We start from the raw sequence: 15,788 nt of genomic DNA on the forward strand, positions 1-15,788 counted from the left end.
GGATTTTATCCCATTTTCCCAAAGGATTTATCCCATTCCCACTGGACTTTTCCCCATTCCCAAAGGATTTATCCCATTCCAAGGATTTATCCCATTCCCACCGGATTTATCCCATTTTCCCAATGGATTTATCCATTCCCAAGGATTTTATCCCATTCCCAAGGATTTTATCCCATTTTCCCAAAGGATTTATCCCATTCCCACTGGACTTTTCCCCATTCCCAAAGGATTTATCCCATTCCCAAGGATTTATCCCATTCCCAAGGATTTTATCCCATTCCTAAGGATTTTATCCCATTTTCCCAAAGGATTTATCCCATTCCACTGGACTTTTCCCCATTCCCAAAGGATTTATCCCATTCCCAAGGATTTATCCCATTCCCAAGGATTTATCCCATTCTAAGGATTTTATCCCATTTTTCCAATGGATTTATCCCATTCCCAATGGATTTATCCCATTCCCAAGGATTTATCCCATTCCCAAGGATTTACCCCATTCCCAAGGATTTTATCCATTCCCAGGATTTTATCCCATTTTCCCAAAGGATTTGTCCCATTCCCCACTGGACTTTTCCCCATTCCCAAAGGATTTATCCCATTCCCAAGGATTTATCCCATTCCCAAGGATTTTATCCCATTTTCCCAATGGATTTATCCCATTCCCAAGGATTTTATCCCATTCCTAAGGATTTTATCCCATTTTCCCAAAGGATTTATCCCATTCCCACTGGACTTTTCCCCATTCCCAAAGGATTCACCCCATTCCCACCGGATTTATCCCATTCCCGGTCCCTCCCAGCTCCGTCCGGGCCGGTTCCATCCCCGCATTCCCGGTTTTTCCCCGTTTTCCCCGGGATTTTTTCCCGTTTTTTCCAGGTGGCTCTCCTGGAGACCAACCCGTACCTGCTGGCTCTCACCATCGTCGTCTCCATCGTCCACAGCGTCTTCGAGTTCCTGGCCTTCAAGAACGGTGACAATTCCCAACTTTTCCCGACTTTTCCTGGGAATTTCCTCCCGGGGACCCCCGTTCCCACAGATCCAGCCCCGTTTCCCTCCGTTTTCCCTTCGTTTTCCCCGGGAATTCTTGGCTTCGAGGAGCTGGAATTGTCTTTTCCCACCATTCCCGGCGGGAATTTCCTCCTGGAATTCCTTTCCCAGCACACCCAGCCCCATTCCCAGTGGGAATTCTTTGCTTTAAGGACCACAAATTCCCTTTTCCCTCCATTCCTGTTGGGATTTTTTGCCCAAATTCCCATTTCCCTCCATTCCCGCTGGGAATTTTCTCCACATTCCCGTCAGGAATTCCCAGACATTCCCGTTTTTCCGGCAGACATCCAGTTCTGGAACAGCCGGCAGTCCCTGGAGGGGCTCTCAAATTCCCAAATTCCCTTTTCCCCCCATTCCTGTTGGGATTTTTTGCCAAATCCCCATTTCCCTCCATTCCATTGGGATTTTCCCCACATTCCCGTCGGGAATTCCCAGACATTCCCGTTCTTCCGGCAGACATCCAGTTCTGGAACAGCCGGCAGTCCCTGGAGGGGCTCTCAAATTCCCAAATTTCGGATCTTTCCCTCCATTCCCATTGGGATTTTTGCCCAAATTCCCTTTTCCCTCCATTCCCGTTGGGATTTTTTGCCCAAATTCCTTTTTTCTCCCCCATTCCCGTTGGGATTTTTGCCCAAATTCCCTTTTCCCTCCATTCCTGTTGGGATTTTTTGCCCAAATTCCCTTTTCCCTCCATTCCTGTTGGGATTTTTTGCCCCAAATTCCCTTTTCCCTCCATTCCTGTTGGGATTTTTGCCCAAATTCCCTTTTCCCTCCATTCCTGTTGGGATTTTTTGCCCAAATTCCCTTTCCCCTCCATTCCCGTTGGGATTTTTTGCCCAAATTCCCATTTCCCTCCATTCCTGTTGGGATTTTTTGCCCAAATTCCCATTTCCCTCCATTCCGCTGGGATTTTCCCCACATTCCCGTCGGAATTCCCAGACATTCCCATTTTTCCGGCAGACATCCAGTTCTGGAACAGCCAGCAGTCCCTGGAGGGGCTCTCAAATTCCCAAATTCCCTTTTCCCTCCATTCCTGTTGGGATTTTTTGCCCAAATTCCCTTTTCCCTCCATTCCTGTTGGGATTTTTTGCCCAAATTCCCTTTTTCCCCCATTCCCGTTGGGATTTTTTGCCCAAATTCCCTTTTCCCTCCATTCCTGTTGGGATTTTTTGCCCAAATCCCCATTTCCCTCCATTCCCGCTGGGATTTTCCCCACATTCCCGTCGGGAATTCCCAGACATTCCCGTTTTTCCGGCAGACATCCAGTTCTGGAACAGCCGGCAGTCCCTGGAGGGGCTCTCAAATTCCCAAATTTCGGATCTTTCCCTCCATTCCCATTGGGAATTTTTGCCAAATTCCTTTTTTCCCCCCATTCCTGTTGGGATTTTTTGCCCAAATTCCCTTTTCCCTCCATTCCTGTTGGGATTTTTTGCCCAAATCCCCATTTCCCTCCATTCCCATTGGGATTTTCCCCACATTCCCGTCAGGAATTCCCAGAAATTCCGTTTTTCGGCAGACATCCAGTTCTGGAACAGCCGGCAGTCCCTGGAGGGGCTCTCAAATTCCCAAATTTAGGATCTTTCCCTCCATTCCCGTTGGGATTTTTTGCCCAAATTCCCTTTTTTCCCCCATTCCCGTTGGATTTTTTGCCCAAATTCCCTTTTCCCCTCCATTCCTGTTGGATTTTTTGCCCAAATTCCCTTTTCCCTCCATTCCTGTTGGGATTTTTTGCCCAAATTCCCTTTTCCCTCCATTCCTGTTGGGATTTTTTGCCCAAATCCCCATTTCCCTCCATTCCCATTGGGATTTTTCCCCACATTCCCGTCGGGAATTCCCAGACATTCCCGTTTTTTTTTCCGCAGACATCCAGTTCTGGAACAGCCGGCAGTCCCTGGAGGGGCTCTCAAATTCCCAAATTCCCTTTTTCCCCCATTCCTGTTGGGATTTTTTGCCCAAATCCCCATTTCCCTCCATTCCCATTGGGATTTCCCCACATTCCCGTCAGGAATTCCCAGAAATTCCCGTTTTTCCGCAGACATCCAGTTCTGGAACAGCCGGCAGTCCCTGGAGGGGCTCTCAAATTCCCAAATTTCGGATCTTTCCCTCCATTCCCATTGGGATTTTTTGCCCAAATTCCTTTTTCCCCCCATTCCTGTTGGGATTTTTTGCCCAAATTCCCTTTTCCCTCCATTCCTGTTGGGATTTTTTGCCCAAATCCCCATTTCCCTCCATTCCCATTGGGATTTTCCCACATTCCCGTCAGGAATTCCCAGAAATTCCCGTTTTTCCGGCAGACATCCAGTTCTGGAACAGCCGGCAGTCCCTGGAGGGGCTCTCAAATTCCCAAATTTAGGATCTTTCCCTCCATTCCCGTTGGATTTTTTTGCCCAAATTCCCTTTTTCCCCCCATTCCCGTTGGGATTTTTTGCCCAAATTCCCTTTTCCCTCCATTCCTGTTGGGATTTTTTGCCCAAATTCCCTTTTCCCTCCATTCCTGTTGGGATTTTTTGCCCAAATTCCCTTTTTCCCCCCATTCCCGTTGGGATTTTTTGCCAAATTCCCTTTTCCCTCCATTCCTGTTGGGATTTTTGCCCAAATCCCCATTTCCCTCCATTCCCGCTGGGATTTTCCCCACATTCCCGTCGGGAATTCCCAGACATTCCCGTTTTTCCGGCAGACATCCAGTTCTGGAACAGCCGGCAGTCCCTGGAGGGGGCTCTCAAATTCCCAAATTTCGGATCTTTCCCTCCATTCCCATTGGGATTTTTTGCCCAAATTCCTTTTTCCCCCCATTCCTGTTGGGATTTTTTGCCCAAATTCCCTTTTCCCTCCATTCCTGTTGGGATTTTTTGCCCAAATCCCCATTTCCCTCCATTCCCGTTGGGATTTTCCCCACATTCCCGTCGGGAATTCCCAGACATTCCCGTTTTTTTCCGGCAGACATCCAGTTCTGGAACAGCGGCAGTCCCTGGAGGGGCTCTCGGTGCGCTCCGTGTTCTTCGGCGTGTTCCAGTCGCTCGTGGTGCTGCTCTACATCCTGGACAACGAGACCAACGTGGTGGTGCAGCTCAGCGTGCTCGTGGGGCTGCTCATCGACCTCTGGAAGATCACCAAGGTCATGGACGTCAGGGTCAGTTTGGGGCCAAAAACGGGGGAAATCGGGAAAAAGCGAAAAAATGGGGAAAAACTAAAAAAATGGGGGGAAAATGGGGGAAAAATGGAGAAAAACGGGAAAAAACGGGGGGGAAATGGGGAAAAAACGAGGTCAGCGTGCTCCTGGGGCTGCTCATCGACGTCTGAAAGATCACCAAGGTCATGGACGTCAGGGTCAGTTTGGGGCCAAAACGGGGGAAGAAAAAATGGGGAAAAACTAAAAAAATGGGGGGAAAAATGGAGAAAAACGGGAAAAAACGGGGGGAAAATGGGGAAAAAACGAGGTCAGCGTGCTCGTGGGGCTGCTCATCGACCTCTGGAAGATCACCAAAGTCATGGACGTCAGGGTCAGTTTGGGGGGAAAACGGGGGGAAATCGGGAAAAAGCGAAAAAATGGGGGAAAAACTAAAAAAAGGGGGGAAAACAGGAAAAAACGGGGGGGAAATGGGGAAAAAACGAGGTCAGCATGCTCGTGGGGCTGCTCATCGACCTCTGGAAGATCACCAAGGTCATGGACGTCAGGGTCAGTTTGGGGCCAAAACGGGGGAAATCGGGAAAAAGCGAAAAAATGGGGAAAAACTAAAAAAAGGGGGAAAAATGGGGGAAAAACGGGAAAAAACGGGGGGGGAAAATGGGGAAAAAACGAGGTCAGCGTGCTCGTGGGGCTGCTCATCGACCTCTGGAAGATCACCAAGGTCATGGACGTCAGGGTCAGTTTGGGGCCAAAACGGGGGAAATCGGGAAAAAGCGAAAAAATGGGGAAAAACTAAAAAAATGGGGGGAAAAATGGAGAAAAACGGGAAAAAAATCGGGGGGGAAATGGGGAAAAACGAGGTCAGCGTGCTCGTGGGGCTGCTCATCGACGTCTGGAGGATCACCAAGGTCATGGACAGTAGGGTCAGTTTGGGAGGAAAACGGGGGAAAAAGGGTAAAAAATGGGAAAAAACTGAAAAAATGGCAAAAATTGGGAAAAAAACAGCCAAAAAATAGAAAAAATCCGGGGGAAAATGGGAAAAAATTCTGGGAAAAATGGGGAATAAAAGCAAAAAGCATGGAAAAAATGGGGGAAAAAACAGGGAAGAACACGAAAAAATAGGGGGAAAAGGGGGAGAAAATGTGAAAAATTAAGGGAAAAAAAAACTGGAAAAATCCGGGAAAAGAATGAGGAAAAAAGTGGGGAAAAACACGGGAAGAAAACGGGGGAAAAAAGAGGAAAAGAGAAAAAACTGGGGGAAAAAGGGAGAAAAATGGAAAAAGCCAGGACCAGATTTTCCTGGAGAGTTTTTTTTTTTGGATTTTCCCAGTTTTCTGATGGATTAAATTGGGATTTTCCCATTTTTCCGCAGGGTTTATTTGGGACTTTCCTGGAGAGGTTTTTTTGGGGGATTTTCCTGTTTTCCTGATGGATTAAATTGGGAATTTCCCATTTTCCCGTGGGGTTTATTCAGGATTTTCCTGGAGAGGTTTTTTTGGGATTTTCCCATTTTCCCGTGGGGTTCATTTGGGATTTTCCAGGAGAGGTTTTTTGGGGATTTTCCCGTTTTCCCGATGGTTCATTTGGGATTTTTCCAAGGGTTTTTTTGGGGATTTTCCCATTCTCCTGCGGGTTTTTTTTTGGGATTTTCCCATTTTCCCGTGGGGTTCATTTGAGATTTTCCTGGAGAGGTGGTTTTTTTTTTGGGATTTTCCCATTTTCCTGCGGGGTTCATTTGGGATTTCTGGGATTTCTGGCAGCTGGACCGGGAGCAGCGCCTGGCCGGGCTCTTCCCCCGGCCGCGCTTCACCGACAAATCCACCTACGTGGAGTCCTCCACCAAGGTCTACGACGACGTGAGTCGGGAACGGGGCAGGAATTCCCGGAACGGCCCCAAATCCGTGGGAAACGGCCCCAAATCCGTGGGAAACGGCCCCAAACCCATGGGAAATGGCCCCAAATCCGTGGGAAATGGCCCCAAATCCGTGGGAAATGGCCCCAAATCCATAGGAAACGGCCCAAAATCCGTGGGAAATGGATCCAAATCTGTGGGAAACGACCCCAAATCCCCGGGAATGGCCCCAAATCCGTGGGAAATGGACCCAAATCCATGGGAAACGGCCCTAAATCCATGGGAAATGGCCCCAAATCCATGGGAAATGGATCCAAATCCGTGGGAAACGACCCCAAATCCATGGGAAATGGACCCAGAATTCCTGAGAATGGCCCCAAACAGACACGGAATTCCCATGGGATCCCCCAAAATCGCCCGGGGATTCCCGGGAATGACCCAAATTGACCCAGAATTCCCAGGAATGACCCAAATGGAACCAGAATTCCCGGGAATGACCCAAATGGAACCAGAATTCCCGAGAATGACCCCAAATGGAGAAGGAGTTAACCCAGAATTCCCGGGAATGACCCAAATGGACCCAGAATTCCCAGGACTGACCCCAAATGGATGGGAAACCACCCCAGAAACCCCAGCAATGACCCCGAACCCGCCCCAGAGCCCCCCCGGAGCCGCTCCCCCCGTGCTGAGGCCGGGTTTTGGGGGCAATTCCGGGTTTCCAGATGGCGTTCCGGTACCTGTCCTGGATCCTGTTCCCGCTGCTGGGCTGCTACGCCGTGTACAGCCTGCTCTACCTGGAGCACAAGGGCTGGTACTCGTGGGTGCTCAGCATGCTCTACGGCTTCCTGCTCACCTTCGGTGAGTCCCCAGCGTGCCCCAGAGGGCCCCCAAACACCGCCCGGAACGTCCCCGAAAAATCCCTGAAAAATTCCCCAAAGGGCCCCAAAACACCGCCCAGAACGTCCCCGAAATGTCCCTGAAAAATTCCCAAAATGGCCCCAAAATACCTCCCAAAATGTCCCTGGAAAATCCACAAATGGCCCCGAAACGTCCCCGAAATGTCCCTGAAAAATCCACAAATGGCCCCGAAACGTCCCCGAAACATCCCCGAAAAATCCCCAAAGGGCCCCCAAACACCGCCCGGAACATCCCCGAAATGTCCCTGAAAAATTCCCCAAAGGGCCCTGAAACACCGCCCGGAACGTCCCCAAAATATCCCTGAAAAATTCCCAAAATGGCCCCAAAATACCTCCCAAAATGTCCCTGAAAAATCCACAAATGGCCCCAAACACCGCCCGAAACGTCCCCGAAAAATCCCCAAAGGGCCCCCAAACACCGCCCGGAACGTCCCCGAAATGTCCCTGAAAAATCCACAAACGGCCCCGAAACACCGCCCGAAACACCGCCCGAAATGTCCCTGAAAAATCCCCAAAGGGCCCCGAAACACCGCCCAAAACGTCCCCGAAATATCCCTGAAAAATTCCCAAATTGGCCCCAAAATACCTCCCAAAATGTCCCTGAAAAATCCACAAATGGCCCCGAATCACCGCCCAAAAAGTCCCCGAAATGTCCCTGAAAAATCCACAAACGGCCCCGAAACGTCCCCGAAACGTCCCCGAAATGTCCCTGAAAAATTTCCAAAATGGCCCCAAAATACCTCCCGAAATGTCCCTGGAAAATCCACAAATGGCCCCGAACACCGCCCGAAACGTCCCCGAAAAATCCCCAAAGGGCCCCCAAACACCGCCCGGAACGTCCCCGAAATGTCCCTGAAAAATCCCCAAATGGCCCCGAAATACTCCCTGAAATGTCCCTGAGAAATTCCCAAAATGTTCCTGAAACGTTCCCAAAAAACTCCCAAAATGTCCCTGAAATGTTCCGGAAACATCCCTGAAAAATTCCCAAAATGGCCCCGAAAATCCCCAAAAAATCCTGAAATATTCCCAAAATATTCCCAAAACGTTTCTTGAAATATCCCTGGAAATGTTCCCGAAATATCCCCAAAATGTTCCCAAAACTGATGCTCACCTGCAAACCCCCACAGCTTCACCTCCAAACCCCAAAAAATGCTCCCAAATACCTAAATCACCTCGGAAATCCCCAAAAATCGTTCCCAAATCCCCCAAAACATTCCCAAAATTCAGAGAAACGTCCCCAAATCCCCCGGAAACTTCCCCAAATCCCGGTTTTTTCCAGGATTTATCACCTGGGATGAATCTACTACGAGCTCCTGTCCATGGTCCCTCAACTCCTTCACCCTAAAATTCCCGGAATTGTTCTAAAACACCCAAAAATCGTTCCCAAACCCCCAAATCACCCCGGAAATCCCCAGAAATCGTTCCCAAATCCCCCAAACCAATCCCAAATCCCAAATTTCCCTCAGGGTTCATCACCACTACAAGCTCCTGTCCATGGTCCCTCAAGTCCTTCACCTCCAAACCCCAAAAACCGCTCCCAAACCCCCAAATCACCCCGGAAATCCCCCGAAATCGTTCCCAAATCCCCCAAATCCCGATGTTTCCCCAGGGTTCATCACCATGACCCCGCAGCTGTTCATCAACTACAACCTCCAGTCCATGGTCCCTCAGCTCCTTCACCTCCAAACCCCAAAAACCGCTCCCAAACCCCCAAATCACCCCGGAAATCCCCCGAAATCGTTCCCAAATCCCCCAAGCCGCTCCCAAATCCCGATGTTTCCCCAGGGTTCATCACCATGACCCCGCAGCTGTTCATCAACTACAACCTCCAGTCCATGGTCCTTCAACTCCTTCACCTCCAAACCCCCAAAACGGCTCCCAAACCCCCAAAAACGGCTCCCAAACCCCCAAATCACCCCGGAAATCCCCCGAAATCGTTCCAAATCTCCCAAATCCCGATGTTTCCCCAGGGTTCATCACCATGACCCCGCAGCTGTTCATCAACTACAACCTCCAGCCCATGGTCCCTCAAGTCCTTCACCTCCAAACCCACAAATCCGCTCCCAAACCCCCAAAAACGGCTCCCAAACCCCCAAATCACCCCGGAAATCCCCCGAAATCGTTCCCAAATCCCCCAAATCCCGATGTTCCCGCAGGGTTCATCACCATGACCCCGCAGCTGTTCATCAACTACAACCTCCCAGCCCATGGTCCCTCAACTCCTTCACCTCCAAACCCCCAAAACGGCTCCCAAACCCCCAAAAACGGCTCCCAAACCCCCCAAATCACCCCGGAAACCCCCCGAAATCGTTCCCAAATCCCCCAAATCCCGATGTTTCCCCAGGGTTCATCACCATGACCCCGCAGCTGTTCATCAACTACAACCTCCAGTCCATGGTCCCTCAGCTCCTTCACCTCCAAACTCCCAAAACCGCTCCCAAATCCCAAAAACGGCTCCCAAACCCCCAAATCACCCCGGAAATCCCCCGAAATCGTTCCCAAATCCCCAAATCCCGATGTTCCCGCAGGGTTCATCACCATGACCCCGCAGCTGTTCATCAACTACAACCTCCAGCCCATGGTCCCTCAACTCCTTCACCTCCAAACCCCCAAATCCGCTCCCAAACCCCCAAATCACCCCGGAAATCCCCCGAAATCGTTCCCAAATCCCCCAAATCCCGATGTTCCCACAGGGTTCATCACCATGACCCCGCAGCTGTTCATCAACTACAACCTCCAGCCCATGGTCCCTCAAGTCCTTCACCTCCAAACCCCCAAAACCGCTCCCAAACCCCCAAATCACCCTGGAAATCCCCCGAAATCGTTCCCAAATCTCCTAAATCCCGATGTTTCCCCAGGGTTCATCACCATGACCCCACAGCTGTTCATCAACTACAACCTCCAGCCCATGGTCCCTCAAGTCCTTCACCTCCAAACCCCCAAAAACCGCTCCCAAACCCCCAAATCACCCCGGAAATCCCCCAAAATCGTTCCCAAATCCCCCAAATCCCGATGCTTCCCCAGGGTTCATCACCATGACCCCGCAGCTGTTCATCAACTACAACCTCCAGCCCATGGTCCCTCAAGTCCTTCACCTCCAAACCCCCAAAACTGCTCCCAAACCCAACGGCTCCCAAACCCCCAAATCACCCCGGAAATCCCCCGAAATCGTTCCCAAATCCCCCAAAATCACGATGTTCCCCAGGGTTCATCACCATGACCCCGCAGCTGTTCATCAACTACAACCTCCAGTCCATGGTCCTTCAACTCCTTCACCTCCAAACCCCCAAATCCGCTCCCAAACCCCCAAAAAACCGCTCCCAAACCCCCAAATGACCCCGGAAATCCCCCCGAAATCGTTCCCAAATCCCCCAAATCCCGATGTTTCCCCAGGGTTCATCACCATGACCCCACAGCTGTTCATCAACTACAACCTCCAGTCCATGGTCCTTCAACTCCTTCACCTCAAACCCCCAAAACGGCTCCCAAACCCCCAAAAACGGCTCCCAAACCCCCAAATCACCCCGGAAATCCCCGAAATCGTTCCCAAATCTCCCAAATCCCGATGTTTCCCCAGGGTTCATCACCATGACCCCGCAGCTGTTCATCAACTACAACCTCCAGTCCATGGTCCCTCAAGTCCTTCACCTCCAAACTCCCAAAACCGCTCCCAAACCCCCAAAAAACGGCTCCCAAACCCCCAATCACCCCGGAAATCCCCCGAAATCGTTCCCAAATCCCCCAAATCCCGATGTTTCCCCAGGGTTCATCACCATGACCCCGCAGCTGTTCATCAACTACAACCTCCAGCCCATGGTCCCTCAAGTCCTTCACCTCCAAACCACAAATCCGCTCCCAAACCCCCAAAAACGGCTCCCAAACCCCCAAATCACCCCGGAAATCCCCGAAATCGTTCCCAAATCCCCCAAATCCCGATGTTCCCGCAGGGTTCATCACCATGACCCCGCAGCTGTTCATCAACTACAACCTCCAGCCCATGGTCCCTCAACTCCTTCACCTCCAAACCCCAAAAAACGGCTCCCAAACCCCCAAAAAACGGCTCCCAAACCCCCAAATCACCCCGGAAACCCCCCGAAATCGTTCCCAAATCCCCCAAATCCCGATGTTTCCCCAGGGTTCATCACCATGACCCCCGCAGCTGTTCATCAACTACAACCTCCAGTCCATGGTCCCTCAGCTCCTTCACCTCCAAACTCCCAAAACCGCTCCCAAATCCCCAAAAACGGCTCCCAAACCCCCAAATCACCCCGGAAATCCCCCGAAATCGTTCCCAAATCCCCCAAATCCCGATGTTCCCGCAGGGTTCATCACCATGACCCCGCAGCTGTTCATCAACTACAACCTCCAGCCCATGGTCCCTCAACTCCTTCACCTCCAAACCCCCAAATCCGCTCCCAAACCCCCAAATCACCCGGAAATCCCCCGAAATCGTTCCCAAATCCCCCATATCCCGATGTTCCCACAGGGTTCATCCACCATGACCCCCGCAGCTGTTCATCAACTACAACCTCCAGCCCATGGTCCCTCAAGGTCCTTCACCTCCAAACCCCCAAAACCGCTCCCAAACCCCCAAATCACCCTGGAAATCCCCCGAAATCGTTCCCAAATCTCCTAATCCCGATGTTTCCCCAGGGTTCATCACCATGACCCCGCAGCTGTTCATCAACTACAACCTCCAGCCCATGGTCCCTCAAGTCCTTCACCTCCAAACCCCCAAAACTGCTCCCAAACCCCCAAAAACGGCTCCCAAACCCCCAAATCACCCCGGAGAATCCCCCGAAATCGTTCCCAAATCCCCCAAATCACGATGTTTCCCCAGGGTTCATCACCATGACCCCGCAGCTGTTCATCAACTACAACCTCCAGTCATGGTCCTTCAACTCCTTCACCTCCAAACCCCCAAATCCGCTCCCAAACCCCCAAAAACCGCTCCCAAACCCCCAAATGACCCCGGAAATCCCCCGAAAATCGTTCCCAAATCCCCCAAATCCCGATGTTTCCCCAGGGTTCATCACCATGACCCCACAGCTGTTCATCAACTACAACCTCCAGTCCATGGTCCTTCAACTCCTTCACCTCCAAACCCCCAAAACGGCTCCCAAACCCCCAAAACAGGCTCCCAAACCCCCAAATCACCCCGGAAATCCCCCGAATATCGTTCCCAAATCTCCCAAATCCCGATGTTTCCCCAGGGTTCATCACCATGACCCGCAGCTGTTCATCAACTACAACCTCCAGTCCATGGTCCCTCAAGTCCTTCACCTCCAAACTCCCAAAACCGCTCCCAAACCCCCAAAAAACGGCTCCCAAACCCCCAAATCACCCCGGAAATCCCCCGAAATCGTTCCCAAATCCCCAAATCCCGATGTTTCCCCAGGGTTCATCACCATGACCCCGCAGCTGTTCATCAACTACAACCTCCAGCCATGGTCCCTCAAGTCCTTCACCTCCCAAACCCACAAATCCGCTCCCAAACCCCCAAAAAACGGCTCCCAAACCCCCAAATCACCCCGGAAATCCCCCGAAAATCGTTCCCAAATCCCCCAAATCCCGATGTTCCCGCAGGGTTCATCACCATGACCCCGCAGCTGTTCATCAACTACAACCTCCAGCCCATGGTCCCTCAACTCCTTCACCTCCAAAACCCCAAAACGGCTCCCAAACCCCCAAAAAACGGCTCCCAAACCCCCAAATCACCCCGGAAACCCCCCGAAATCGTTCCCAAATCCCCCAAATCCCGATGTTTCCCAGGGTTCATCACCATGACCCCGCAGCTGTTCATCAACTACAACCTCCAGTCCATGGTCCCTCAGCTCCTTCACCTCCAAACTCCCAAAACCCGCTCCCAAATCCCCAAAAAACGGCTCCCAAACCCCCAAATCACCCCGGAAATCCCCGAAATCGTTCCCCAAATCCCCCAAATCCCGATGTTCCCGCAGGGTTCATCACCATGACCCCCGCAGCTGTTCATCAACTACAACCTCCAGCCCATGGTCCCTCAACTCCTTCACCTCCAAACCCCCAAATCCGCTCCCAAACCCCCAAATCACCCCGGAAATCCCCCGAAATCGTTCCCAAATCCCCCAAATCCCGATGTTCCCACAGGGTTCATCACCATGACCCCCGCAGCTGTTCATCAACTACAACCTCCAGCCCATGGTCCCTCAAGTCCTTCACCTCCAAACCCCCAAAACCGCTCCCAAACCCCCAAATCACCCTGGAAATCCCCCGAAATCGTTCCCAAATCTCCTAAATCCCGATGTTTCCCCAGGGTCATCACCATGACCCCACAGCTGTTCATCAACTACAACCTCCAGCCCATGGTCCCTCAAGTCCTTCACCTCCAAACCCCCAAAACTGCTCCCAAACCCCCAAAAACGGCTCCCAAACCCCCAAATCACCCCGGAAATCCCCCGAAATCGTTCCCAAATCCCCCAAATCACGATGTTTCCCCAGGGTTCATCACCATGACCCCGCAGCTGTTCATCAACTACAACCTCCAGTCCATGGTCCTTCAACTCCTTCACCTCCAAACCCCCAAATCCGCTCCCAAACCCCCAAAAACCGCTCCCAAACCCCAAATGACCCCGGGAAATCCCCGAAATCGTTCCCAAATCCCCCAAATCCCGATGTTTCCCCAGGGTTCATCACCATGACCCCACAGCTGTTCATCAACTACAACCTCCAGTCCATGGTCCTTCAACTCCTTCACCTCCAAACCCCCAAATCCGCTCCCAAACCCCCAAAAACCGCTCCCCAAACCCCCAAATGACCCCGGGAAATCCCCCCGAAATTGTTCCCAAATCTCCCAAATCCCGATGTTTCCCCAGGGTTCATCACCATGACCCCGCAGCTGTTCATCAACTACAACCTCCAGCCCATGGTCCCTCAAGTCCTTCACCTCCAAACCCCCAAATCCGCTCCCAAACCCCCAAAAACGGCTCCAAACCCCCAAATCACCCCTGAAACCCCCCGAAATCGTTCCCAAATCCCCCAAATCCCGATGTTTCCCCAGGGTTCATCACCATGACCCCGCAGCTGTTCATCAACTACAACCTCCAGTCCATGGTCCCTCAACTCCTTCACCTCCAACCCCCAAAACCGCTCCCAAATCCCAAAAAACGGCTCCCAAACCCCCAAATCACCCCGGAAATCCCCCGAAATCGTTCCCAAATCCCCCAAATCCCGATGTTTCCCCAGGGTTCATCACCATGACCCCGCAGCTGTTCATCAACTACAACCTCCAGTCCATGGTCCCTCAACTCCTTCACCTCCAAACCCCCAAAACCACTCCCAAACCCCCAAAAACTGCTCCCAAGCCCCCAAATCACCCGGAAATCCCCCGAAATCGTTCCCAAATCCCCCAAATCCCGATGTTTCCCCAGGGTTCATCACCATGACCCCACAGCTGTTCATCAACTACAACCTCCAGTCCATGGTCCCTCAACTCCTTCACCTCCAAACCCCCAAAAAAACCGCTCCCAAACCCCCAAATCACCCTGGAAATCCCCGAAATCGTTCCCAAATCCCCAAATCCCGATGTTCCCGCAGGGTTCATCACCATGACCCCGCAGCTGTTCATCAACTACAAGCTGCAGTCGGTGGCGCACCTGCCCTGGCGCATGCTCACCTACAAAGCGCTCAACACCTTCATCGACGACCTGTTCGCCTTCGTCATCAAGATGCCCATGATGTACAGGATAGGCTGCCTGCGGGACGGTACGGGGGATTTGGGGGGATCTGGGGGGATTTTGGGGGTTCCAGAAGGGAGTTTTGGGGTTCTACAGAGGCATTTTGGGGATTTGAGATGAAGTTTTGCGGATTTGAGATGGAGTTTTGGAGATTTGAGATGGAGTTTTGGGGGTTCCAGGTGCCCATGATGTACAGGATAGGCTGCCTGCGGGACGGTACGGGGGATTTGGGGGGATCTGGGGGGATTTTGGGGATTTTGGGGTTCCAGAAGGGAGTTTTGGGGTTCTACAGAGGCATTTTGGGGATTTGAGATGAAGTTTTGCGGATTTGAGATGGAGTTTTGGAGATTTGAGATGGAGTTTTGGGGATTTGAGATGGAGTTTTGGGGGTTCCAGATGCCCATGATGTACAGGATAGGCTGCCTGCGGGACGGTACGGGGGATTTGGGGGGATCTGGGGGGATTTTGGGGGATTTTGGGGTTCCAGAAGGGAGTTTTGGGGTTCTACAGAGGCATTTTGGGGATTTGAGATGAAGTTTTGCGGATTTGAGATGGAGTTTTGGAGATTTGAGATGGAGTTTTGGAGATTTGAGATGGAGTTTTGGGGATTTGAGATGGAGTTTTGGGGATTTGAGATGAAGTTTTGGAGATTTGAGATGGAGTTTTGGGATTTGAGATGGAGTTTTGGGGATTTGAGATGGAGTTTGGGGATTTGAGATGGAATTTGGGGATTTGAGATGGAGTTTTGGAGATTTGAGATGGAGTTTTGGGGATTTGAGATGGAGTTTTGGGATTTGAGATGGAGTTTTGGGATTTGAGTTGGAGTTTTGGGGATTTGAGATGGAGTTTTGGGGATTTGAGATGGAGTTTTGGGGATTTGAGATGGAGTTTTGGAGATTTGAGATGGAGTTTTGGAGATTTGAGATGGAGTTTTGGGGATTTGAGATGGAGTTTTGGGGATTTGAGATGGAGTTTTTGGAGATTTGAGATGGAGTTTTGGAGATTTGAGATGGAGTTTTGGGATTTGAGATGGAGTTTTGGGGATTTGAGATGGAGTTTTGGGGATTTGAGATGGAGTTTTGGGGGTTCCAGATGCCCATGATGTACAGGACAGGCTGCCTGCGGGACGGTAC

General features: G+C 51.4%; 1 protein-coding gene across 1 annotated transcript in view; it reads left to right on the forward strand.

The window, feature by feature from the left end:
• LOC137466163 (ryanodine receptor 1-like) overlaps positions 1–15,788 on the forward strand; it is a 50,000-nt gene that overhangs the window by 31,544 nt on the left and 2,668 nt on the right. The window contains 5 exon segments of the mRNA XM_068178017.1: positions 877–970; positions 3,988–4,177; positions 5,935–6,030; positions 6,749–6,884; positions 14,516–14,683. Coding sequence (XP_068034118.1) covers positions 877–970; positions 3,988–4,177; positions 5,935–6,030; positions 6,749–6,884; positions 14,516–14,683 — 684 coding nt within the window.

Source organism: Anomalospiza imberbis, unplaced genomic scaffold (assembly GCF_031753505.1).
Source record: "Anomalospiza imberbis isolate Cuckoo-Finch-1a 21T00152 unplaced genomic scaffold, ASM3175350v1 scaffold_145, whole genome shotgun sequence".
NCBI classification, from domain to species: domain Eukaryota; kingdom Metazoa; phylum Chordata; class Aves; order Passeriformes; family Viduidae; genus Anomalospiza; species Anomalospiza imberbis.